The 27,152-nt window shown below is 47.2% G+C and overlaps 1 protein-coding gene across 1 annotated transcript; it reads left to right on the forward strand.

The window, feature by feature from the left end:
- The first annotated feature begins 9,874 nt into the window (after nt 1-9,874).
- Nucleotides 9,875-25,853, forward strand: NFAM1 (NFAT activating protein with ITAM motif 1). Its single transcript, XM_042816244.1, has 6 exons — nt 9,875-10,101; nt 12,185-12,523; nt 13,424-13,533; nt 16,791-16,889; nt 21,139-21,225; nt 24,074-25,853. The coding sequence occupies exons 1-6, from the start codon at nt 10,047-10,049 to the stop codon at nt 24,131-24,133; spliced, it is 750 nt and encodes a 249-aa protein (XP_042672178.1). The 5' UTR covers nt 9,875-10,046; the 3' UTR covers nt 24,134-25,853.
- The last annotated feature ends 1,299 nt before the right edge of the window (nt 25,854-27,152 follow it).

Raw genomic sequence — 27,152 nt, forward strand, 5'->3', positions numbered from 1 at the left:
CCCGTAGCGGCTGGCTGTTGGCTCGGACTTCTCATCAGGGAGGTCTGAGCCAGAGGTCTGCAGAGCATAAGTGACATGGAGTAGGAGGCTGAGTTGTGTTTTCTTAAAAAACAAACAAACAAAAAAAAAACAAAACAAAACAAAAAAAAGAAGGAAGCAGCCAATCAGATACTCAAGTGTGAGTGTGAAACAAAAGGAGGTATTTGTTCACGTGATGTCTGATAGTGACAGCACAAGGGGGAATTGCTTTAAACTGAAAGAGGGGAGGTTTAGGTTAGATACTGGGAGGGCAGTTTTTACTCAGAGGGCAGAGAGGCACTCTGCTCAGTGCACAGGCTGCCCAGAGAGCTGTGGGTGCCCCATCCCTGGAGGTTCAAGGCCAGGTTGGATGGGGCCCTGGGCAGCCTGAGCTGGGGGGCGGCAGCCCTGCACACAGCACGGAGTGGGACTGGGTGGGCTCTGAGGTCTCTTCCAACCCCACCGTTCTGTGAATGTATGATTCTGCGATTCTCTGGGTAGGAAGGTCAGAAGCAGAGGACACCCTCAGACCCAAGTGACAGCTGGAACAGCTCTGCCAAGTGCACAGGTTGTGTGGGAAAGGAGCTTCAAACATGTTGTGCAATGAGGACGAAGAAAACACCACACAGCAGGGGCAGCCTCCTAGATCTGCATCCCACTCTGAGCAAACAGCTAAAGGAAGATCGGTGTGGATCCTGGGCTACCTCCTTCTCTGCAATGCCACTTTTGCTGGCAGAGCTGCAGACCTTCCAGCCGTTCCCAGATGCCATTGAAATCAGTGACCAGATTGCTGTTTGCCTCAGAAGGTTTTGGATGAGACCCCCTCATTTTGTGAGGCTGGTGTGAGCAAACACCGGCTTTCTGCAGTAAACGTAATCACAGCAAACCATGCTCCCACTGGCTTGCGCATCAAATCATGCTGGGGGAATTGCTGGCATTCGGCATGATTAGCCTAAGCGTAGATGCCTTCCAGCTCATAAACAATAGCCTCAAGGACTGGAAAGGATCACAAACAAAGCACTTACAGACAAGACAGTGTTTTCAGAAGTGACTTGAGAGCTTATGTCCATTGGGGGTTTGTCTTTTAAAAATAAACCAGAAGTAAACAAATTGAGAAAGACGTCTCTGAAGAATCTAAGAGAATGAAAGCAAGGATGTACTACTTCAAAATGGAAAAATGAAGGTGGGGAAAAGCTTTGGGCAAGGCTGGTAATTCCGTTTAAGATGCTTAAGACAATGTGCCCACAGCCTTGAGAATGGATGGGCTTTGGAAATGTCACCTTTCTGGGCAGATATGGAGTTACAGGGTGGGTGGGAGGAAAGACATGGGCTGCATCCAACTTGCCTCCAGTTGGTCAGCAGGGAGAAGTCTTTGCTCCATTTCACAGGAGGAAAAAATATCCCCTGGAAAGCACTAAAAGCAGAGAAATAATGAGACAACATGTATTGGTTAAGTTTTATGGGGACTCAATCTGCAAGGGGCATTCCCTGCGCTGTAAGCTAGTGACAAACAGCTGCAAATTTCATGCTGAAAGCACAGTTCTGTTTACGTAAACCATATTTTCTTGTATCACATTTTTATTCATTTTTTAAACTCTCATTTCTTTATAATAATATTTTTAATCTTGGGCCAAATTATTTAGAATTCCATCTGTTTTCTCCTGGTCCTGGCGCAATCAATTATCAAGTGCCCTGCTTCACACCCAAGAACTTCTGCAGTGGCTGCATTCTTAGATGTGATGGAGTTTCTTGCCTGTTTGGATGCCACAGGAATGGTTTTATTGCTTGTTCTGCGGTACCGGGTTGGGTAGAGAAGGACTGGGGGCTTCTCTGAATCTTGGACTGCAAAGAGCTCTCCAAGACATTGGGATGAGATCTCTTGCCGCTCTTAAATGCTGTGTAGGGGATGGGCCAGATATAAAGGCAGTTCTAATGTGTGTGCTGAAATACCTAAAATAAGCCATGCAAACAAATCAGTCGTATGCTATCCAGATGGGACTGTTCAAATCCAATAATAGCAGTAAAGTGCTCCTGAACTCTGCAGAGAGAGAGATTATAGAAAGATCAGGTATAATTATAGTGCCTTATTATTACCATTCTCATCATTCTTTCTAACAAAGATTTTCAATAGGATGAAACAACTTCTTGCAGAAGAACATAATGTGTTTGCTGGCATTTTTTTCATTTTTCCTTCCAAGGCTATACAAGTCAGGCCTTGTAAATGGTATTAATAAATACCATAATGATCTTGGATTGTATCATCTTTCAGACAACGCCCTCTTTAGTATCCCTCTTTGGCCCTGACCACAGCAGACACTTCTGAAATTTCTCTGTTGCTGCCACTAACAAAAACACCTACAAAAATACCCACCTGCTGCTCTCATCCTTGCTTTGATGCAAGCACTTCCAAGCAGGATGGAGAAGCGTCTTTAATATATTAGTGGTTGCTAGTGGTTTGTCTGTATACTGCTCTGTAGCTGAAGTAATGTAGGTGGAATCACTTAGAAGATATTTTTTACTTCAGACAAGGTCACAGAGCTGCAGGTGCATATCTGTGAGCAGCTGGGACCACAGAGAGAAGGAAAATGGCCTCTAGCATTTTGTCAGCAGTATCCCCTTCCTGGGTACTGCAGGATCCTGAAAGCTTTACCCTCAGCTAGTGGCTGACGGTGTGGTGTAGCAATGCTCTGTAACTGAGTGCGGACTTCCCAGGAGGGGATTTCTCACAAGAGGGAAGTCCCAGACCCACTCCACCTCTGCGGCTTCCCTCTGTGCCACTGAGTGTATGGATGGTAAAACTTCTGGTGATACACCACACTTAACCTGCAGCACTCCCTGCCCTGCCAACCTCATCCCACCCCTGGTTTGATGAACATCATCCATGCACTGAGCTCAGCTTGGAGAGATGGTGATGCACCACAGCCTCCTGCTCAGGCCACCATGTCCCTGGGCAGCTTTGCTTTGCTCACTTCTGCTGCTTGGAGGTCCCAGGGCAGCCAGGAGGAGCTGGCAGGGTGGTTTGAACAGACGCAGCAGGTTTTTTGGCGGGGGAACTTGTTTCAGGAAGGAGGGAGGGAAGGGGTGGTTTGCTGAGGTGGATCTTTCTTTTTTCTCCTCCTCTCCCCAAGCACCTCAGCAGAGCCTTGCTCTTAGCTCAATGAAAGTAGGGCAGAGCCTAACCACATTTCAAGCTGTCTGCATTTTTGGATTCTGGGTAATTGTGATCTCTTATCTGTTCCTAGAAAAGATTTAAACAACTTATAAACCACAGCTGGGCAGAGATAATAAAGGAAACAGTGGCAGGGTGGGGAAGGCTCTCCCCAGCACAAGCACAGTGAGGAGGGGGCAGTGGGAGAAGTCACGGGCCCAGCCACAGTGCAGGGCCTCCCACATGATTGCTGGGGCCATGGGGGGTGGAGGGGGAGGGGGCGAGGGGACTGGCTCAGGCAAACCAAAGCCACAGTACTGGGCTGCACATAAAATGTGCGTGTGTGTGAAAGTATCTGCAAATACATAAGTAAAAAGCAAATGGAAATATATTTAGCCATAAAAGGAGTCTGAGCCCTGCTATGGTATCCACGTACCTTCCTCCATGCACATGTTTGTGTTGATGTCGTTTCTCCACACAGACAGGACTTTCACATTTCCTTTTCTTTCTCACTGTTGGTGTACAGCTGCCATCTCAGGGTTTGCTATGCAGCTGCGCTCCTTCCACTAGAGGGGCTGAGGTGGGCTCAGAGCCAGCCTCCAGCCTCCAACCTCCAAGTACACAGAGAGGTTCATGACTTCCTTCTCAGACTTCCCCTGCCATATGCTTGATGCTTCACCTAGCCATGAGGTTGTTCTCTGCTCTGCCTTTTTCTCCTCAGACAGACAGCTTGCTGTGCCTGCTGGGGAAAAGCTTTGTCAGCAGTTACGCTTTTATGCTTTTAAGCTTTATTCTCATCATCTGTCTCCAACTGCATGCAGAAATTTTGAGAAGGGTTTAAAAAAGCCTTGATGACGATCCTCTTGCATTAGGCCAAATCTGTGTCCTGTAGTCCTGTCAGCTCAGGATGTTGATGGTGGATGGGAATCTGGATTGGGATGTGGGGAAAAATTGAGAATGAAAAACAATTCTATGTTGGCAAAAATCCTAGCAAAGAGATGGTTCTTCCAGCAAATGCTCTTGCCAGAATGGTTTATTTAGTTTGGATAGCCAGTCTAGGGTCTGGTGGCTTAAAGATGTTTTTCTACCCTAGGAGAGTTTGCTAAAACAGCTGCATTAGCCTGTGTATTCTGCACAGTTCACAATAAAAGCAAAGCTGAGGAATTAACAGAAAAGAAAGCCATCTTCATTTGCCAGTGAGATACTTAGCTACTTAATCCTTCCCCAGCCATCCTCCCAGGAGCTGATGGAAGCCTGGTGCATATGAGGAGAGCAGTGCCGACCCAATGCAGAGTGTGACTGCATGCACGTTTGCTGCTGGGTGGCTGGTGGCTCAGAGGTGGTGTTGATTTCTGCAGGTCCCTTGGTTGGAAAGCTGCCAGATGCTGAGCAGCAAGAATGGGGCCCTAGCTAAGCAAAAAAAAAAAAAAAAAAGGAGGGAGAAAGAAAGACATTAAAAGACATTGGAACTAGATGGTCTTTGAGATCCCTTCCAACCCCAGCCATTCTATGATTCTCTGATTCTCAAAGGAAGGGAAAAAAAAGAAAAATGAAGGAGCTGGGGAAGAATGATGTTGTCTAGACACAAGGGAGCACAGAGACTTCGTGGAAGAGAATGAGCTTGGAGTGTGGTGCAGCTGCAGGCACACCACGGGGCATGGCAAGGTAGAGGCTGCAGCTTGCCAAGGCCTGGGGAGCCGGGCCTGGCACAGCCAACTGGCTCAGCCATAAGGGCCACCTGTCGAGGCGGTGGCTGGCAGGGACAGCTCTTGTGCCCGTTGGCTGCCCCGTCACCTTGCTCTACATAACCCTCCCTGTGCCTGCGCCACGGCATCACCAATAGCGCTTGGCAGCATTTTGATTTGGGTGGAAAGTATGTAAGAAGCTTTCCCAGGAAAAATCAGAGTACAGATCATCTCTGTTTTCTCACCTAGCACCCAGCTGGGGGCCCACACTTGCTGTCAGAAGGCCTCTGGAGGTTGAGAAATCTCATTCATAATAAAACTTCTCCCCCACCAGTGCTGGCAAGAGTTTCCAACGTGCCCACAGCGTAGGAGGGACGGCTTCCGAGGGCGACTGACAAACCGTGCTGGAGCAAAATGAGTTTTGGCCTCCACACCTCACCCCGTGTGCCAGGGGGCTGCCACCCCCAGGGCCACTCTGGTCACACGTGTGGGGAACTGAGGGCTCCTGAGGTTGCTGTGGTGAGGGAGGGAGGTGAGAAGGGAGGGCGGCAGGACGGGGTTGACTTCCCAGCGCTGCAGCTGTGCCGGAGCCCCGGGTAAAATTTGTTTTCCTTTCCTGCATCCCGCCGTCTGCTCACCTTCTCCTCATGGGTGAACCGCTGCGGTGATAGCTGCAGCGTGCCGAATAAACGTTGCGCTGCGAGTTGTTGGTTCCAGTTAATTAGCATTAATTTTGCTTTAAATGGATCCTAGTTGAGCTCATTTTCTCTGGGGCTGCGGCTGGGAAGCCTCTGAGCAGAGAGCTCGGGATGGGGAGCACCCAGGGCACTGCCGGCACCTCTGTGTGTGGAAGGGACGGGGCAGGACGGGGTGAAACCAGCACGATGTTTGCTTTTTGCACACTGCCTTTTCAGCGGCCTGCGTGAGGTCGCCGCGGCACCCGCATCCGTGACACCACAGGGCAGGGCGCGGGGCTGAGGGCGGCGCGAGCCGGGGCGACGGCGCCATCTTGTGGGTGAGGGCGCGGGGAGCGGGCAGCGGCGCCGCCCTCCAGGGCTTTCCTGCGTGGCTGTGGGCGTGCAGGGAGCTGTGCTGCGTTCGGGGAGGCAGCGGCTGGTCCCGCTGCTCCAATGCAGAGCACTCAGCTGCCTCAGAGCGGATGGGAGCCTGCTAACAGCGCTTGTGGTCACTCTGATTGTTGTCTCCCGCCCGGGGCGAGGGTTGTGGCATCCAGACGTTCTCTTGCTCAGCCGTGTTTCTCACAACCCGGAGGGCTCTGGAGCTGAGCCAGGTGGAATTTGTTTGGTTTTTTTTTTTTCCTGGAAGATGTCAAAGGACTCCTTGGAGGTGAAATCCCCCTCGCCCCCTGGCTTGTCACGCAGGCTACGAAAGGAGGGCTGTGGAGGGGAGCTGCAGGGGAGTGCTGCCAGGTTGAAGCGAGAGCCCCTGTGAGCGCATCAGGCGCCTGGTGACAATTCAGTCCCCAGGAATCTTTCCAGTGAAGCGACAGAAAAAGAGCAGAAGCAGGATGATTTGCGAGGCAGACTCATTTTGTTGGTGAAAGGGAATCATAAAAGCACCCCCTCCTTTCCCTACGGTGGTGTCAACACCTTTCTTTTTCTGGTTTCTCTTCTAGTTGCTGATTGTTCTCTTCCCTGGAGCAGTTCAACGGGTAGAATCTAGCGAGGGCATTGGCAGCTTTTACTTCAGCATCATCCAGCCCTGCTGAGAGGCACTCGACACAGAGCGATGGTAAAATGCTGGCAGAGGTACGGCCCTGCTTGTTCTAGCTCTCCTACCGCTCTTACCACCAGCCAGAGGGAAACTGTAAGCCACAGAGGCCGGGGTTAGAGGAGTCAAAGAGATTGCGAATCCTCGGAGGTGTGTGTCTGCATTGCCGCTGGCTGGGTTTGCGGCGGTGGGGGATTGAGCCGGTCTCTGACAAGGCAGCGAATCCAGAGCTGCCGTGCTGGGGAATGCTCTGAAACGCTCTCAGGCAGGCGCTGCAGTCAGGCTTGTTGAATTGCTGCAGCTCATCTCTGCGCCAGGCGGTGTTTCTCCTACGGCTGGTTGTGGTGTTAAACACTACGGCAATCAAGAGGCTTTGTTGTGGTCTCTGCAACGTTGCTTTTGCCTTGGCTAGCAGCAGTCTTTTTGTTGGAATAAATACTTTCCCTGAAACTGGCTGTGGGGGCATGTGTGGGCACAAGTGTGTGCCGCTGCTTGTGGGTATACATTGGACACAGCTGTGAACAGGCAATTCTGGTAGGTTCAGCACTTGCCCAAACTTGCTGCTTGTGAGAGCCAGAAGGATGCGTTCTTCCTCACTCTTGGGAATGCTGGCCGCTGTCATGAGCTTTTGAAAGTGCTTGAGTGAAATTAATAGATGCTTTCCAGCCACATGCAGAAATTGTTGCTTGCATCTGGCCCAACGCTGTATTTAGTCTTGGGAAAGGGTCAACTTTTGGTGCACTAAAGGAGGGACCAAACTTCCAGATCCTGACCCATCTGGAGTGGGACAAGCAGTTCCCTTCTCATGCAGCAGGGACCTGCTCACATGCAGCAGTGTACTGTGTAATGTATGGGGGCAAATCCTACAATGGCCCATTCCTTAGGAGCTTTGTAATTTTTTTCTTTTGGCACAGTTATCCTGGCTTGTTCCACCTAAGTTTCAGGAGGATCAGTCCTCCTCCAGGCTGTTACAGAAACACACAATAACCCCGCTTTCCCTCATCTTCCTCCCTTTTATGTCTCCAGTCCAGAATCCCCCAAACCAATAGAATTGTAATTTAATATTCAAAGCTTCAGGCTCCCCTTAGGCTCTTGGGGACAGAATGCTACCCTGTTAGTAGTTGCTGGGTAGTAATTTCAAAACCATTTCTTTTCAGCAGGCACTACCATAGCAAATTCCAGCAGAGAATGTTTCTTGCCTGCCATGCCAATAATCCTAGAGCGGAGTCTTATGTGTGACCTCTTCTGAAATGCCAAAACTATATATTTCTTAAAATTCCAGACAGCAGTATTTCTAAGACTTGGCATTTGGAGTGGCAACAGGGTTGTTTATAGGAAGAGAAGGGAAAGGACAGAAGGAGGATGTTGACCTAGCAGCCCTACAAACCTACCGCACTTAATCCACTTATCACTCTGAATTCCTGAAGCAGATAAATGCTGATAACAGTTAAAACACATCACTGACAGGAGCAGCACGTTCTGTCCTCTAGAAATACATCATTGCTGGAAATTGCAAAGCTGTGCTACCATGGGGATGAGTGCGATATAAGAGCTCAGGAGGCCCTCACTGTAGGAAGGTAGCTATTCCCTCCCTCCCCCAGCTATCTTGAAGATGCAGTTCAGGCCTGAGAAGTGCTGCTGAGCATGGTTGTGACCCCACATCCCCTCCAGAGCCACAGCTGCCTGATCTGTGCCTACATATCTGAAATACCAAGTAGGCCCCCAGTGTCTTGTTACCGCTCTTGATTGTCCTTGCTGCTCAGCGTTAAGACCTGTGAGGAGCAATTTGCAGCTGAGACCAGCCCTGTGCAGCTCGTATCAGCGTGTCTTGGGGAGAGGAGTTCCTTTTGGCTAATCTGAGCTAAACCTTCCCTGGAGGAGTGCAGCTGCTGCACCAGCTTTGCAAAGCCACACAGAGCCACTTGCTCCTCTTTCCATCTGTCAGGGCTCTCCTCGAGGTACTGGAGCTGGCCCTGGGCTCAGGGGAATAGAGCAGCCACAGCTGTGCACAGCCCCCCTGTGTCAAGACCCCTTCCTCCTAAGAACTTGTCCCAGGTTGAACAGGGGGAAAAACGCTATGAACTGAAAGTTGTTTTGGAGCAAGTCTTGCTCATACAGACTCAACAGACAGTGATTTAAATGCGCACAATCTACAGGCTTATCCAGATCTTAGCACAGCCATCCGTCATCCTCACCAGTTTCCACAGTGCAGCACCCAGTGTGAGTGGGAGCCCTTGAAGTTGCAGCGAAGTGGTTTCTTGTGGTCAGTGCAAATGTCTCTCAAGAAGTCTAAAAGGACTTCTCTAGAGAGAAGCAAAGACCTCTCAGACATCAGGGTTTTTTGAGTCAGACACTGCTCAGCTGTTGCACTGCAGATGTTTTAGCTAAAAACAAGCTTTCATTGAAATCAAAGGCTCTTTGTGAGTGTAGGTGGCAGGATCCTCCCACAAAGAGAGGGTTTTCTTCTTCAAAGGGCTCTCTTTACATTTCCCTACAATAGATTTTTTTTAAGGTTTGCCTGCAGTGCGAAGCCGATTCAGAGCCAGCATCGTGTGAATCTGAAACATCACAGCTGTTACAGATGAATGCACTGTCTGGTTGTTCTCACTTCTGCAATGCAAGTGCCTTTCTCTGAAGTAACCTAACCTGTGGAGGGAAGTATTTGGGCAGCAAGGAGGACAGCAGGGCTGTTTTTCTGTGCTGATGCAGGTACTTGTTTTCCATTTTGAAGGCTAAACAGGTGATCTCATGCTGAAGTGGTCGTGTAAAGAATTAGTTTGATAGTGCTCCTCTGCTGTGAACCCACGCGCTGTGGCACTGCATGGCAGCCACTTGAGCAAGAGAATTTGAAGTGCCCTTATTAAGAAATCTGGATAGTCAGTGCAGTGAAGTAGTCAGGGATAGCTGTTCCAAAACAAATGTATGAACAAATTCCTATAAAATTATGGTAAAAACCCTGATGTGCCACTTTTAAGCTTGTCCATTGCTCTAGAATCAGTTGACTTGTTCAATGAATTTGACTACGTTTACCTCAAATGACCTCAAGCTGCATCAGTCAAAGCATGTTTTTCTCTGTATTCCAACCTGGGGCTTTGGTCACTACAGAAGGTGACAAAGTTTGCTTTAAATGCGTGTGATGTTTTATGGTCATTGGAAGACAAAGCTCTGTGCGTTAAAGAGCTTACAGCCTAATCTTTTGACACCTGTTGATAGATATAACACCGTGATAATAGTGCAGAGAAATGAACCACAGTGCAGGGAGGAGTCTGACAGAAAAGCAGAAGAGGTTGCATCTGCCAGGAACAGCTTGCCAAAAGCAGTGTGTGTCTGTCCCGCCTGTCCCTGCACAAACGGGAGGGGATCAAACGGCCTTTCAGACGCAGGAAGACCTCGTGAAAAACAATTTCTTTTTGCCTTCTGGATCTTCATCTCTGGTTGCTTTCTTACAGCCTTTTGACCTTACCATGGGCTCTAATCTAAAAGTCATCTTCCTGTTTCTTTGGTTGCTTCACTACGGAGGTAAAAAAGTTGTTTTTTTTTTCCCTTCTGTTTACTCTCACGTTTGTTCATATTAGAGCATTTCCAGCTGCTATCTTCTGCTAATTTCCAGAGCTTCCCTCTAGGAATTTGCACACTGCTGCTATTTCTGTCTTTTAAGCATTTCAAAGCTCAGAGAGAGAATCCTTAAGAAAGGGGGAACATGGGAGAAGGGTTATATAACCTAAATAAAATGGTTTGGCTTTTTCCCTGGCATGTTCTTCTCAAACTAATGGCTCCTGGGATACTGTAAGAAGATGGATCTCTCCTCTGCTTTTTTACAGTGATGCTTTACAATGCCCTGTATAAAAGCTGCATTCATGTGTGTTCTGCTGGTAGAGATGGCGAGAAGGATGGTGATTTATTTTAGAAAATAAGGCCCAGAAGAGACTACTCAGGTTATCATTCCCACTGTGGCTGCAGGATTTTCTGTTGCCTCCTTTCCATGACATTATATCTAGTGCACACAGGACTGTACACTCACAAAGACCAAGTCCCTTAGGATTTCATTGTATCCTAGTTGCTTTTACAGCCAAGAACCCCTTTCTAATGATGTAACCTAAGCTCTTCCTTACTCTTGGGCTATTGTACTTGGCTATGTCGTCTGTAGAGGATTTTCCTTAACTGATGTTACTTCCCTGAAGTCTTTTCTGGACAGTGGTTGTGCCCTCCTTCTGTCATTCCACCCCTCAATTCTCCTTAGTGGTCTGCATTCTGTAGCATTGTCAGGGTTGCCTCTTCCCATGCTGGGTCCCTTCACACAGAGATGGATACTGCTGTTCCGATGCAGCATTACTGCATGATGACAGGAAAGCAAGTCTGGCTGTGTTCTGGGACCACGTTATTAATGGCTTGTTATGATCCTATTATAGATGCTGAACCCCAGAGAGTGCCATCAAAACCACGAATGGAAAAGCTCTACTTTACCTCTCTATATTTTTCTCCTTTTATTTTCACGTCAGTGAAAGAATCCCAACTCCATCATTTGGTGACAAAACTTGAATGCAAGTTTCCAGTTCCCTTCCCTTTTTTAAGTCCAACAGTGCTTTGCACAGGCCTCCTCTTAAAGGGCTTATTTGTGGTATTCTATCAGCTACCAAATAAATAGATCAGTCTGATGTTAAACCCAGATTTGACTGGGATGCCAAGTGATCTTGTATCCCAGGCTCTTTATTAGATTCACTCTTGGCTTTTTTTTCCTTTTATTTTATGAAATAGAGAGCAAACTTTGTTGTGGTTCCCCATTTGTGCTTATTCATCCTCTCTTGTAACTCCCTGCACCATTGCCTACTGAGTTGCAGTGACAGATTACTTTCAACAGGCCCAAGTAAGGAGGAAGCACATGAAGGGCATGATCTCCCATCTCTGCTTGAGACACTGTCACATGTAGATATTTAAGATCTGCAGTCTTCCGCAAATAGTTCCTGCATCTAGCAACCACTCCTGTGCTTTGCTGCCCATTTACAGCAGCGGAAGTTGGGAGTGATGAAGCTGTGCCTTATTTCTCATGGCCCCGGTGCTGGGCCCCGTGCACAATATGCAATTTCCTTCCTCACTCATGTTTCAGAGACACACTGTTCCTCAGATGCACCTGCTTGCACACAGCACCTTCTTGCTGGTGTAGAGTGGTCACGTGCAGGTGTACGCACCTGAGCAGAGCATTGTAACTCAGGAGTTACAGAACACATCCAGCTAGTGTTTGTCATGGAAAATTGCTTTCCTTTTTCATAATTTGTAAGTAGTCTCACACCAGTGCAAAATCAGTTCACTTCCTGCTTCATTTCCTGTCTTTCTGTACGCTGGCGTTGTGCAGAGGAGCTCACAAGGGAAAAGGGGAAGCCTGTGATTGCAACAGGCTATCTCAAATCACACAGCAATTACCTAAGAGATGTGGCAGATCACAAGGGGCACGTGCTCTGCATCACTCAGTTTCTGACAAGGGCCAGCACTGCTTGCTCTAGACATGCTTCTCGGCGTACATTTATTTTCACCATGTGATCATGTCTTTGGGGCAGCAATTTTCTCCTGACTTATAGATGACTGCTAACAATTATCACCCTTGCAGGAGGAGATGTCAGCGTACAGCAGAAACCTCTAATCCGGGTTGCACTGCTTAAGGAAAAAGTATCCATCCCCTGTGAAGTCATCTTCCCATACACACTGAAATACACCAGATTTACAATCTTCTATTACTGGATTAATGCATGGGACCAGGAAGTATCCATCTATAATAAGAAAGAACAAGTAGATATCCCTCCTGGAGAAGAGAATAGGACTGCCATCAAATCTTACAATCACGAAACAAAGCCGCTTGAAAGCACCTCTTCTACTGGCACATACTACTGCAAAGTCCAATGGAATGACATCCAGATAAAGGGAAAGGGAGTGTTTGTTCTTGTTAGAGGTAAGTGAACAAGCAGAAAGGAAGGGTGTACAGTTAAAGATCAGCTGGATTTTACTATGAAAATATGATCTGTATTCTTATCTTCCTCTACCCGAACAAGCTATAAAGTCAGATAGGAGTAATCTTAATACCCAATATTTAATGCCAGTTGAATGTGTTTTACACAGGTTACCTGTGCCATTGTTCCCAAGTCACAGGTGGTAACGTGAATAAGCAGTAATTTTTACCTACCCTCCACAGGCACTTGGGAGCACCAGCCTTAAAATCAAGCTCTAAACAGGGACCAGGTAGGGTGTTTTTAGTGTCAGTGTCCAGGACACAGCATGGTTTGGCCTTTATCAGAGTGACAGAGATGGATGAAAATGAGGTCGGTGGTTATGGTGCTCACTGTAATCGGATGTAGAGGTTAGGTGCTGACTGTTGGGGGCTCACAGTCAGTCTAGGGGCTCACCCTAATCCCTCCCCTTTTTCCACGTGGTTACAAGGTTTCAGTCGTTCCACTGATGCACAGACTGGAAAACAAGGGAGACCTTCGGAGAAAGATAAGAGCAAATGCTTTAGAAATGTGGTCAGAAGGTGCATGCTGCTGATTGGCTGGATTTGCATTACTGAATGCTGGATATGAAGAATTGCTTAGGGTAAATGTGAAGAGCCACGACGAAAAATCCCTTTTGCTGCGCCGGTCAGGGGATGTTTGCAGTACCCACTCCGCTCTTTCATGTAGCCTGCGTGCTTTCCACTATCTGCCTTTCTCCCCCATCACTCAAGACCTTTCCCAACCTCCAACTACCTACCAGCCTTTTTGGCTGCCATATATATGTCACCTCCCTCTAATCTGTTAAGAACACAAGAAACATAATTTCTGCTCACAGGATGAATCTTTTGCCTTCTTTCCCACAGGTACAGGGTATGCACAGACCTCTCATGGGCGAGAAATTCTCATTACCTTTACCACTCTTCTGGCTGCACTGAGCATCGCCGCAACAGCTCTGCTAGTGTGGAAAAGAAAGGCAAGTTATTACCAAATAAAAACCAATACCTGACACGGCCCATTCTAGGAATTTATTTCACTTGCTTCTAACTTGGCTGGATTGGAACTCCCCGTGCTGAAATTTTCCATGCTGAGTGTCTGCCTCAGGTTTATTTTCTTTTTCTAAGTTCAGTCATTCTGAGAAAAAAGATTACAGAAAAGATAAAGCGAGTCATTGATTTGTCCATTAAATAAATTCTAATAACCATTTTGACTTTGGCATGCTCTGCTTTAGAGCAAGGATCAGAGATGGGGCAGGCAGTCACACCAGCAGTGTGCTGGCCCTGAGAATATTCAAGCAGATGTAACCTTGTGATGGGTCCTTGGAAAATTGCAGTTTCTGCATGCTTAGTTTGTGGCTCTTGTCAATTTAGCAGCTCAGTTGTCGAAGGGATCCTGTGCAAGGCTGTCCTTCCACACAGCATGTCCTGTGTGTCTGTTGCAGTCCCAGTAGTGGAAGGAGAGCAGGGCTTTCCCTGTTTCTAATCCTTTTTCAAGATGGGGCCTACTCTGTTGCAAAGGCATGACCTGATGAAAGGAAACTTCAACTGCATTCCTGAGCCATAGGTTGGGTACTTTAGAAAACAACAGTTTGCAGTGTGGAGGGGATGAGGACCAGAATATCGAGCATATGCTTGGCAGAGCAAACATTAGGAGACAGTGTTAAAGGGGAAGGTCATGGTAAGATCTCAAGGAAGCCTGTGTAGAGGTCACAGCTGACTGGGAAAAAAGAGTGAGACAAAATTCTGAGCAGCCTGCCTAAGTTGACCCTGAGCAGGCTGCAGATTACACTAGACAAACTCCAGAGGCATCTTCCAATGTCAGTGGTTCTGTGAGGCTGAAATGAAGGGACTTGGGAGGGAAATTGGGACTGGGAGCCAGAGTGAGAAAGCACTAGAGCCTGGAGAAGGGTATTAAGACTGGGCTCACAGGGACCTTTGGTTGAGAAGGCCAGTAGCATAGGCTTGAACCGTCTGGGTGAGAAAGAACAGAGGGTAAAGGAGAAACCACAAGTGGGGAATAAAAGAGGTGCAGAGCAGGAGAAGAAGAGCTGAAAGTAGGACTGAAAGGTCTAAATGAGTCAGGAGCCCTGTGGAATAAACTTTGAAGTTTTAATACTGGAATCTCTGTTGGCCAGGCGAAATCTACTGTTCTATTACAGAATCACAGAATTGTAGGGGTTGGAATGGACCTCCAGAGATCACCAAGTCCAACCCCCCTGCCAAAGCAGGTTCCCTACAGCAGGTCGCACAGGTAGGCATCCAGGCAGGTCTTGAACATCTCCAGAGAAGGAGACTCCACCACCTCCCTGGGCAGCCTGTTCCAGTGCTCCGTCACCTCACCGTAAAGAAGTTCTTGCGCACATTTGTGCAGAACTTCCTATGCTGCAGTTTCCAGCCGTTTCCCCTTGTCCTGTCTCCACTCACCACTGAAAACAGTCTGGCCTCACCATTCAGCCCCCCACACCTTAGATATTTATAGACCTGGATCAGGTCCCCTCTCAGTCTTCTTTTCTCAAGGCTGAACAGACCCAGTTCACTCAGCCTTTCCTCATAGGAGAGATGCTCCAGGCCCTTCACCATCTTCGTGGCCCTCCGCTGGACTCTTTCCAAGAGATCCCTGTCTTTTTTGTACTGGGAGCCCAGAACTGGATGCAGTACTCCAGATGAGGCCTTACCAGGGCAGAGTAGAGGGGGAGGATCACCTCCCTTCACCTGCTGGCCACGCTCTTTTTACTGCATCCCAGTATGCCATTGGCCCTCTTGGCCACAAGGGCACACTGCTGGCTCATGGCCAACCTGTCGTCCACCAGGACACCCAGGTCCCTTTCCGCAGAGCTCCCCTCCAGCTCCAGCTCCCCTGAAGCTCCCCTCTAGCATTACAGCTACCCTCAGATGTTCCTTTGCAATCTTTTGGATATCTTAAAGCTGGCTTGAATAGACTTGATGTATTTTAGAACTGAATTTGGGGAATTATGTTTTTTTAGGTATTGTGTCCACCCATATTTACTCTGTCAAGCTGCCCTCTGCCATTACAGCAGCAGTCTGTGCACATGTTTTTATGTGAAAGCTACGTTGCTGATGCAGACCTTTGGCTCCAAGGAGCATCAGGCTTCAGCATGCACATTCAGAGATAGTGAGATTGAACACAGAGTGGTAGCAGTTGGCAGACCTGCAAATCTCGTGAGATTTACCTTGCAGGCAGGCAGGTGGAAGGGGAAGGAGTTAGAGACAGAGTGACTAGGCTGGAGATGAACCCCCAGCTCTGCCTGCCTAGATAGCATCTCCATGGGGATAGGAGGGAGGCACTCTCACAGCTTGCCAGTTGGCCCCTCTAGACTTTGAGGCAGGCCAGCAAGTCTCAGACCTATAGGCTCTCCTTGGGGCCTGAAGAGATCATGCAGTCATTACATTTGCCCTCCTGCTGAACACAGACCATATTTCTCACCACAGCTTGCTCAGACCTGCTGGTTTAAAAATGTTTATCTTTAAGAGAAGCTATTTAGCATCCTCCTTAGTTACTAATGGACTGGAAAGCAGTTCATTGTTTTCATGTGATGTGAATATAATCATCCCACTTCTTTCTGAATTAAAACAGAGATACTTAGCAAAGCTTTCTGCCTTCTCTGCCTCTTTCTTTTGCTTGCTGAGCAGTGCTAACCCTTACCTGTGCATGAATGAAGCATATTCAAGGAGAAACAATTCAGAGGAAAAGACTTTCTTCCTTCAACTCCATAACTCCGTGCTGGACCTGCCTGTTAGTGTATCAATGACTATATGTCATCATTAATGCCTGTCTGGTGCTTTTCTTTAGACTCTGTGTATTAGCTACATTTTCCCAGCCAAATCCTCACAAAAATCACTGCATTCTGCCTCTCTGAAATTCCTCTTGCACTTTGAACAGGGCTCTGCTTTATTCCCCATCCTTCAGCATTGTCATGTGCTGTTAAATACCTATTCCCTCCATCCTGCTGTCAGTGGTAGAGCTGATTTCTATATACAGACAGAGCCCAGTTCTGCTTTCCAGTGCTTCAGTGTCAGTTGTCAGACTCCTTCCTTTCACTCAGTGGTGAGAAAAGTGACTGGCCTGTGTTGTGCAGAATGCCATCATTCTCTACTGTGCGAGTACTCGGAGGGTGTGTAGGCAGCTGGCTCTGATGTGACACTGGCATTCATTTCATCCTTGGGGAAATGTTATTTTTTCCAAATGTGTAATTCTGTGTTTTGTCCTGAGCAGATATTGTGTCCTAAAAAGAACCAACTAAATATCAGGAGACAGCAGACAGAAACTCAGCCTCCTTCAGCAAGCCCACCACCATCTTCTCCTGTTTATGACGTGAGTATCAGAATCACCCTCCATCTCAGCAGCAGTGATAGCTATATACCTGGCAGCCCCATTTCTGTGCTCTGCCCTGGCCAGCTCCTCTCAGGGCTGTGCATGTCTCAATCCTGTTCCCAGTGCCAAAGCCTTGTGCCATGCCCTGTGCTGGTGGGCAGCACCCTTCCCTCCGCCAGCAGCACATGACTGAGCAGCAAGCATGGGGCCATGGAGAGCTCCTGGCACTGGAGGTGGAAGGGCCTCCAGAAGTCAGAAGGGAAGACTGGACCTCAGCCTCACTTGTACTGCAAAGTGTCTCAGGGACATGCTTTTCTCAGGTGGACAGTGATGACTCAGTGACAGAGAGAGAAACACTCCCACCAACAACTTTTTAGAGGCTTTGCTGGTGTGAGTGGCATGGACCACTGCAGTCCTGAGCTGGCTGACTAGCATCTGGGGAAAAGGACAGGAAGAAAGTGAAAGGAGATTTTTTGGGGGCATTTACCTTATTCAACTGCATAAAATGCAGCCACTCTCCTTTCTCCATTCTCCAGAATGGAGAACACTGACTGCTGCCACTCTATGAGCCCAATAGTGGCAGTGTCATAGGTAATAGGATTGGAGTGGCTCTCCTGAAACGTCAAGCCCAGACCTTGACTACCTCAAGAAACCATGACTCCTAATCACATTTGCAGCCCATCCAGTTCCATTTAAAATGAATTCCTTTTTTTTTTTTTTTTTCCTTTAACTCCCATGGGAGGGCTGCTTTGCTAAGAAGGGAATGATTTATTTCATTTATTTTTTTTCCACATGGTCTGTGGGACAAATGGGGAGGAATGAAATGAAAGTGAGTAGAGAAGGATGTTGCCTGAATATTAGGAAACCTTTCTGACTGTGAGGTCTGTAAGGGCTAGAAAAGTCTCTCCAAGGAAAACCTCAGCTGCATGAATCATTTAAACTAAACAAAGCAGAGCTCTGGAGAATGTACTGCGGAGAAGAGCAAAGCCCTGCCAAAGAGGCATGGAAATCTGATAGGGGGCAGATGTGAAAGCAAGGGCAGGCCTGCCCCCTTCTTGTTCACACTTCACTGAGTGGGGGGCACTGCTTTGTGGCCCTTCAGTTTCTGGAATGGAGGTTTAAAAGAAAGCACTGTACATGGTATGTGATATGTTTATTCTGGGTAAAAAGAAATGCTTTTGGTAAAGGATGTTGCAGGTTATAAACCTTTTCATTTGTATCAAGTAATTTTTTTTTAATTCTGTCTTTTAAAAATCCAAATGGGTAGTTTCCTGCTGAAGTGGATGATTTCTGCAAGGAGACAAAAAAAAATTCAAATCCATTTCTCGCTCAGTCGGCCTCGTCATGCATCCTTAGCTCCATCTTAATTACATGTTTCATCATGTTGTTCTGTTCAGGAGGCCCCACTAAGGCTAATGCAGCAAGCCAGCAGAGCCAGCCTTAGGCACAGGCAGTCCCAGTAGCTGGCTGGGCTCCTGTGCTTCCAGGAGCCCTATGGACCTGGCCCATCCAGCCTTCCCCCATAGCCCATTAGCCGCACGCCAGCTGTGCAGGGCTTGCAGCCAGCCCAGTGTGCAGGGCAGGCAGCTCAGCCCTCTTTGGCAGAACTGCAGGCAGCCTCAAATCATGTCATGTATGCCATGGGGTGTGAGCCTGCCCCACAGAGCAGATGCTGTGACTCGTTCAGGCATGAGGCAGCAACTCCCGCAGCAGACGCAGCGCACGGTGAGAGCAAGGCTCTGAGATGTTATGGGAAAGATAATTGGGAGGAGATGGTGAGCCCTGGGATGGAGAACATGCTCTGTGAAATCCTGTTGGTGCTTAACCAGGTTGCTGAACACACAGCGCTTAATTCCTGGGGAAGGGAGGGATAGACTTCTATCTGTGGTCAACTCTGGGGGAAGCTAAGGCAAGGAAATGGTATGGTTGACTGGAAAGTCACTTCTACTGATGAGATAAAGAGGGAGATCAGAGATTAGGTGAAGGGACAGGAGGCCAGCATGTGCCAGATATGCTGTCTGTGAGGGAAGGCAGAAGGTTCAAGTCTGGAAAAAAGTTAGGGAGCCACAGTGTTCTAGTGGGCCTGGAGCTTGGAGCAGACACAACAGACAGCAGGACTGGACATACAGGCAAGGACTTGGAACTGGCTGGTGCAGCTTGTTAAATGGTCTGTGCTATCTTCCCTGGCAGCAAGGCTTGCCCCTGGCACAGAAAGGCTCCCAGCACACCTTCTGCAAAACCATTCTGCTGCACGTCGCTAGGAGCAAATGCTCTCCCCACCATCTATTCCAGGTGACACCTTATGGTCCCTAAGGGAGAGTGTATGCAGTGAAATGCAGCTTGAGACTGTACAAAGTCCCTGTAGTGGGGACAGCTGGACACCTGCTTTGTTCCACTACACTGTAAGCACTGCAAGGCCTCTTCACTCTCCTGCGGCCCCAGAGGAGTTCATCGCATCACCCAGACCAAAACCTGTATTTCTCTCCATCTTCCAGCTTAGCTGCCTAGTTAATGAGCAGCTTGGAAATAACAATCCAAGGGCCTCGCTTCGCCTGCTTTACACTTCAAACAAGCTTTTTCTTTCAGCAGCAAACAGAGCTCCTGCAGCGCAGGCGAGTTCCAGAGCACAGGAGCTTTTTGAGAAGGCATCTGCCAGCAGGGAGGAGAGGCCTGCGTGCTACCACTGTGACTGTAGCAGGTGCTCAGTGACCATGTACAAGTAATTGATTTGCAAATGGCAGTTGGAGACACTAGCCTTCCAACTGGTCAGCAAAGCATTATCAGGAACCTCCGTGGGAAGGAGGGCTTGCAAAAAGAGGGAATCTCTTTGGGGGTTTAAGCACTAAAAGGATACGTCTTGCTCGTGAATGGCTTTGGACTAGAGCAATGAAAAAGGCTGCCTGCCATGTCAATGGGATGCAGAGCCAGGCTGTTAGGAGCACTGCACACAGGACAGGGTCCTCACTGCAAGCATCACAAAGAGAATTGAAAATGAGGAAAGGGAAATGAGATTTTCTGTGCACGCTTGTGCACACAGAGGTAGTTGGGAATGTGTTCTCCAGGCAAGTGGGATCTTGGGAGAGAGACATGGACAAGTGAAGTACTTTGACTTCTTACAGAGGAGGAGGAGTGGAAACGGGAGAGCCACATGGAGTTTCTTTCACTGTGGTCCTTCCTGATGGGGGCTTGCTCCCAGCCCCATTTCCAAATGCTGCTCCGTTATCATCTTGTCCTGTTCTAACCACAGTCCTGCTGGTCATGATCCAGAAAGATGCTGAACTCCCAGTGAAACGATGGGGGTCAGATGACTGGCAGTGCCAGGAGAAACCCCCTGTATTTTGCTGGTCCCCTTTGCTGTATTGCAGGGCACCTTGCTCCCTCCACAGTCTCTCCACTAATACCATCTGCCCCTCTTACGGCTGAGCTCCTCCCATCTTACTGTTGCCAGAGAAACAGCCACCTTGGCAACCTGCTGTCATCCTTGAAACACACATGGAAAAGTCCTCCTGATTGTTATGTTTGATCCTTCAGGCAGATCTGGAACATCACTCAAACTGACATGCATCTCTTGTGACATGATTACCTGGGGGACCAACGGGTGCATACACATGTAGAACGTGTGTGTGTTTCTCTGTATCCATGTGGGACCGCAGATATATCTGTGGGCCTGCAAGTGTATTGATTTTTTTTATTATTATTATTCTTTACTCTAAGAAGGAAAGACAGTTCTAGCTTGGAAAAAAAAAAAATACCAGGCAATAAACAGAAATTGTGCCTATTGTAGGATTTCCTGTTTTCAACAGCCCTGTTTTTCAGGACCCCAGACTAAACTCCCTTCTCGTCATTGTGTGCCCAGAACAACCAAGAGCAAGAACCTCTGGCTGTGAGGCATCCAAACAGTCTTGAGAGATGCAGCTTGCTGCCTGTTACCTGTGGTTCCCTTTGTGCACCACAGACAGGGAGGTCTTTCTTACGCATTCTGTGACGATTTGGAGGGAAGCAGGGACATTGGCATTGTTCTCTTCTGCCTTACATTGGATAGGTAATGTCATAACCTGTGTCTATCAGCCTGAAAAAGAAAGGTGATGAAACTGCACTGTAGAAGTTTTAGGACAAAAAATTATTTTATTTTTGTGCAAGACAGGAACTTCAGAATTTTGTAGGTCAGAAACAGCAGGCACAAGATGAGGAATCAGGTGTGCTTAAACCTAAGCATTTAATTTGAACCCTACCCTTTTCTTTCTTCCAGTGCCTGGATTCGCAGCAAGTTGAGGTCTACTCTGTCCTCGAGAACAACACAAAGATCCCAGAACACAGAAAAAGTCTTCCAGGCAAGGTAAAGACTGGGGCTGTGTTCGTTCTTAGAGAATTCCCTTAGAAACTGGAAAGCTCAGAGGCACCACGGCCCTGGCAGGTAGTAAACGTGTCTGCTATTTCCCCACTTCCAGCCCCACTGAAAGAGGAAAATGGGACGTGACATCCACTCGCCAGCTGGGCTGCACATGTAGTGTATGTTCCTGCTTCTGACAGAACCCCTGCTCCTTCAGTGTTACTGATTCTGGCAGTCCTGGCTTTATGCAGATGCTTTGCTGAAAGGTGTTGAGAAGTTTGGCATTACTCCCTCTAAATGGCCCAGATATTCACGGAGAGTTGACCAGATGCTGCCCTCCACTATTACCTTCTCCAGATTGTTTAGGCAGCCAAGAAGTCCTCCATCACAGAAGAATCTGTGTACTAGGGGCAGACTTGGGACACAGTTTTACTCTGGCTGGCATTAAGCACCTGCAAGATTAAGCACCTGGTAAAAGAAGGTAAGATGGCCTGAACAGAGGCAGGAAAAGGCAGTGTGGCTATGTCTTGGATCTTCTTGCTCGGCTGAGAGTTACGAGTTAGAGACAGGGAACTGAATCCACTCATAATGAAAGTAGCTTGGAATATGCAGGCATGGATCAATTGTGGGAGCCATATGGTGTAGACTGGAGGCCCACACAGCCCTGCACCCTGCCCTTAGCACAAGTATCAGATGTTTCTAGGGACAAACCCCAGGGAACGCTTCCTTCCTACCCTCAGATCTTTGTTGTTCATTTCCCCTCCAGAACTCTTATCTACTTAAAAAGTAGATTCACTCTTCTAACACTGGAAAATTTTTCTGAAAAATGTCTCCTGCTTCTCCCTCTGATGTCCTGCTGCAGAGCATTCTCCAGGTTAACTATGCAGTTGGTGCCTGCAGCCAGCTTCACCTGGCACCATCCCTCTGTTTCATGAAGGAAGGACAGTATTGTCCAGTGTCTGAAGCACTGTCACAAATCCAGTGGTACAGAACCAAGTGCCTTCTTCCATGTCAGAGCTAGCTGCATGTGTTCTCCTTCCAGCACCGGTGGCATGCTGCAGTTAGTGCTGTGGTTTTAAAGCAGTTGTAGCAGAGGCAGTGGCAGGTATCTGATTACTGCAATTGATTACTGAAGGGAAGAATAGGTTCTTTTATATAAGCTGTCTTCTACCACAGTGCATCTTACGTACTGGAAGAGACAGCATTCCTGTTCTTGTGTTCTTGCATTTTGAACTAATTGGGTAGGAAGATCAGTCAGTCCAGATTCCTCTTCTCTGTCCTATTTATTCATCTGTATACCTTTATCAGCTGCCTCCTTCTAAATGATTTGGTCTGAATGAGGAGATGCAGTACGTCTTTTTTCCTACCATGGAGTTGTCTGGGCTGTGCTGAATCACCTGTGTGTGGCCCATACCACTGAACTGCTTTAGGGGCCAGCAGACTTGTAAAACAGCGGGAACAAAGCAACGAAGCAAGAGCAAAGGAGTATCTGTGTGCAAGTGGGTCTGGCTCTTGTGGTCTCAGCGGGGGAGAGGTAAAGATCGAAAAAGAGGTGGGAGAAACAAAGGAGAAGAGAGCAAAAAGAGGTGATGGGATGAGCTCTCACTGTCATGAGCAGACATACTTCTGAGTGTGTTCAGTCTTCATGCTGGTCAGAAACAGGGAAGTGTGAGTGGCGGGGCTCCATCACCTCCTCTGCTCTGTCCCACCTCAGGGTTCTGCTTATCCTCTCCAAGTGTGGAGAGTGGAAAGGAGCTTCTGCAGTAGGAGCAACTGTGAGGATTGGAAGAGAATGCCAAGGCCTTGGGCTCTCTGCGCAGTGAACAATGATTTAAAATGGAAAAGTGGGAGAATTGTATTAATCTCTGAGGTTGTTTCACAAAAGCCAGGAATGAGTTGGGTTCCCCTCAAAGGGATACGGCCTTCTCTGCACAGGTGAATTTGACTGTACTTCTCACTGCAGGGACAAAACCTCTCGATCAGCTTCCCGCTCCATCATCCTGGGCTCTGGCCACCTGGGATGTTCATCCTCTAGCTGGCCATGTCAGAACCTAATAGGGTGTTTTTGTAAGAGCAAGCCTTGTGGGTCAGCGGGTTTGGGCTGGAGCAGGAAGCTTGGGTTGCTGAACTGTGGCTGAGACTCACTGCAGAGGATCTCAGCCAGCCCTTGGTGCAGGATGGTGCATGTCAAGTGAAGCAGCGCAGAGAGCACTTGAAGCAAGAGCATTTGCAAGCTGTTGCATTGTGCTGACAGCCAGCCTGGGTGGTGATGGGTTAATCCTCTAGTGTCTGTTCCTGCTATGGAGGTGCCCGCACTCAGATTTTGTAGAACATTTCCCTTTGGTGGTGGCAACAGAGAAGAAGCTAGTGTAGGTAGGGCTCCATTCGGCCTCTGGCATTCCAGCTACTCACTGCATAACCTTGCTTACAGCAGGCCTGTGCCACGCGGCGCTTAAAATATCAGTCTGTCAGCGCCTTGTCTACACAGGGAACAGTCGTGAGGAATAGACTCAACTGTTGAAGAAACCGGATTGGGGAGGTCAGGGAATTCCTCCTTCACAGAATCCAAAGTGATTTATTTTTTTACCGAGTCCAATTTTCCCTCCCCTACTTGTCTGACGGCTTTTTGGGCGAAGAGTGACAAGTAAAGGAGGCATCTTTATCCCTTGGGCTGGATTAGTCACGTTCGTCTCTTTTGGAGCAACATTTCTCAGCAAAGCGGCTTCCGTTTCAGCAGATCTCTTATAGCCATTTCTAACAGAACAAACATCAGTGTCTGCTGATTAAGGATTAATTCATCTTCTTTTGAATAATTTTCCTCCATTTCTTTTTTCTCCTTTTCATCATTCTGCAGACACCTAAGAAGGAAGAAACTCTAGAAGAATACAGTGATACACTGTATGAGAATATCTAAGGGAAAAACTGACGCTGTGTGGATCAGACATCTTCCTGCGCGACAGAGCTACTTTCTACACCCTCTGTTCTCTGTGAAGACCCACAGTGACTTCAGGGCACAGCCAGGGGAACTCATGAACCTTGGGCTCCCTCCAGACTGCACTTCATTAGCAGCAGAATACATCTGTTCAGATCCCACGGGGGCTCAGTCTGTATTTATGCAACGAAGCTATTTTGCAGCAAAGCTGTTTGATGCAAAAGAAAAGCTGTTTTTTGTCGAGCAGTCACATATCTTAAAAATGGTGCAGATGGGATCTGTGCAGGTTTCTCTCACCTGGCCTGGCTGAAATACTTGAATCTTGATCCTCTGGAGGTGGTATCACAGTCCAGAGACCTCCCTGCTTGCTGGCTTGATCTCTGAATCCTGATCTGCAGCAGTCCATCTGATCCTGTGCCTGTGGCTTTCCTGACACAGCCATCAGGCCTTCATGCATAGTTTAACGAAGATCCAAGCATCCACCTGCCCATTTTTCCTTTTTCAGGAACCCCACAGCAAAACATGCTTTCTCGTAATCTGCTAATCCCATCAAGTAGTCACAGATGCCTGCTGCGACCATACTGAACTGACTCAAATCAGTGCCTTGGGAGAAATGCTTTCTCTTCAGCAATATCAGCAGTATTGGCTGAAGGATGGATGCATGAACAGAAATAAAAATGGATTTGAGGAAGACAGAGAAAATATCCTTGCCTGCCAAGATGTCCCAGTGGCAGTGGGAACATCCAGAACAAGGAAAAGGAAAAGCCGGGAACCTGAGGAAACTCCCTTGCTGGGTGGCGTAATCCAAACAGTTCTGGGGCTACGTCCCGGCCTGAGAAGTTCAAGCTGATCTCCCCAGCTTGCTGTTCTTTTTGGCAATGGGCATTCTTACTGTTTGGGATTTTGAATTTCTGCGGGAGGAGATTTGGTATCTCTGCCTCACCAAAATCCGTAGGTTTGCCTTTGTTTCAGCCGGCCATTATTTCCCCACAAAGATAGAAGTTTTGTTCTGCTTTGTTTTCCCTCATAGATTATTTTGGCAGATGGATGAGTTCTCAAACTTAGAATGACCAGAGTGAGGAGAGAGACCCTCAAGGTGAATTTTCTATCCAAGCGCTTCTCTCTCCTGTCAGCTGGAACTTGCTTACCTTTAGTGCTGATGCATATGCTAGTTCTAGTAGAGAAAAGGTTACATTTAATATCCATATAACACGATCAAGCCAGTGGATCAAAAAGCTGAGGCTGTTTTATCTCAGATTAAAAAAACAACAACAAAATAACAACCAAACAAAACCAACCCAAAATAAGAATATGTAGCATAACTTGAGAGGAATCATAGAAACCTCTTTAAAGAAGAAGATCAAATTAAAACGGAGCTCCAGGGTCATAGGACCCTCTCTAGTTGAAGATAATGTTGCTATGCATCAGAGATAGAGGCTATGGAAAATGTCTCCAGGGCCTCCAACCTTCCTATACTACGTTTAAAGAGATAATCCGCTTATTGCTTTGCTCTTTTTATTAGAAGAGATTTCAGACATGCAATTTGGACTTTCTTTAACCACAGGAAAACGCTTTTTCTCTTCCCAGTGTTGAGGAATTCATTTCAGAAAGAGCAATAAATAGACAGTGTGTCTCACTAGACTTGTCTTCCGGTTGTTAAGAGAACACAATAATTAGAAATAAAATTTTTTGAACTCAGCAATTTTGGTATTTATTAATGTGACCAGAAATAGCAATTGGAATAAAAACATTTCTCAGAAAAAAAAACACAACAAAAACAAACAAACAGCAACAACAAAACAAAAACAGAAACAGGGAATCATGCGGGTGTAATGCTTCCTTTCCTTAACAAATCTGAAGAAATGATGAGATGAAATATAAATACATGGTAGTGTGGCAATAAAATATTCTAAAGGAGCTGGTTGTTGAGATGAAAAGTGTAAGCTTTCAAAATAATGCTGCTTGTTGTTTTGTGTGTGTGTGTGTGTGTGTTTTGCTTTTTAAATTTTATACATGCTAAAAATAATAGTGCTGCAAATTTCCTGGCAAAGATCTCACTTTGCAGTGAAGTGTTTTGCTTTGCCTTTCTATTAAATAGTGTTCCTTACATTTATGTCTGAACAATTCTATATATTAAGTAGCAGAAGGTGTTTTAAACGAAACGTAAGAAAAAGAATGATATTTGGAACAGAAAGGCTATTTTAGAACAGTCAGTGCTCAAGTACTGAACGAATCCCAACCGGTTCCGATCAATCAAGTGAAAAAGTAAAAATGTCCAAGAAACGCTGAAAGTCTGGGGATTTGGGCTGCGTGCCAGAGCCTGTCAAAGTCAGGAGGAGTTGCTGTGTTGATTTCAATGGGTTTGGGATTGGTTCTGCGAGGCTAAAAGACTGCTGCTTGAGAAAAGGAAGCTTGGAAGCTGCGTAGCCTGAAGCTAGTATCACTTCTCCAGCTCTGTGCACTGTGGGCAGCCACCCAGAGCGTGTGAGAGAGAAAGGTGTAAAGTAGAAGATGGTGAGAGAAGAGTTGTTTTTAAATGGTACAGAGTTTTCCAAGGAGGTATGAGGAAATGCCCTCTGGCGCAGGTAGGAGAAACCAGTGAATATAAATTTATATAATATTGATTCAGTTTCTTTATAGCAAAGGTTTGCTCAGAAAAAGAAAAAAAAAAAAAAAAAAAAAGGCAGTCGTTTGCTCTTGTCTGCATGGTCCCTGAGAATAGATGCAGAAAGAGACTGTTTTTAAGTGTGGAACCATACAAATAATAATAATAATAATAATGAAGCATAAGAAGAAGAGAAGTTAAGGATTATCTACCCCTGCTCCACACGAGTGAGACTTGATGACGGACTCATTGTGTTATTCCTAAATTGAATGCTGAGAATGGATTCCTCTTGAAAACGATGTCCCTGAGGGCCATGGCTCTGCTCGCTTTCCCCAGCATGGTGCTCTTACACACAGAACATGCTCTCAGGTTGCAGAGCTGTAATCTTTGATTCCC

Source organism: Centrocercus urophasianus, unplaced genomic scaffold (genome assembly GCF_019232065.1).
Source record: "Centrocercus urophasianus isolate 14NV4802_14NV808 unplaced genomic scaffold, USGS_Curo_1.0 seq_15, whole genome shotgun sequence".
Classification (NCBI taxonomy): Eukaryota; Metazoa; Chordata; class Aves; order Galliformes; family Phasianidae; genus Centrocercus; species Centrocercus urophasianus.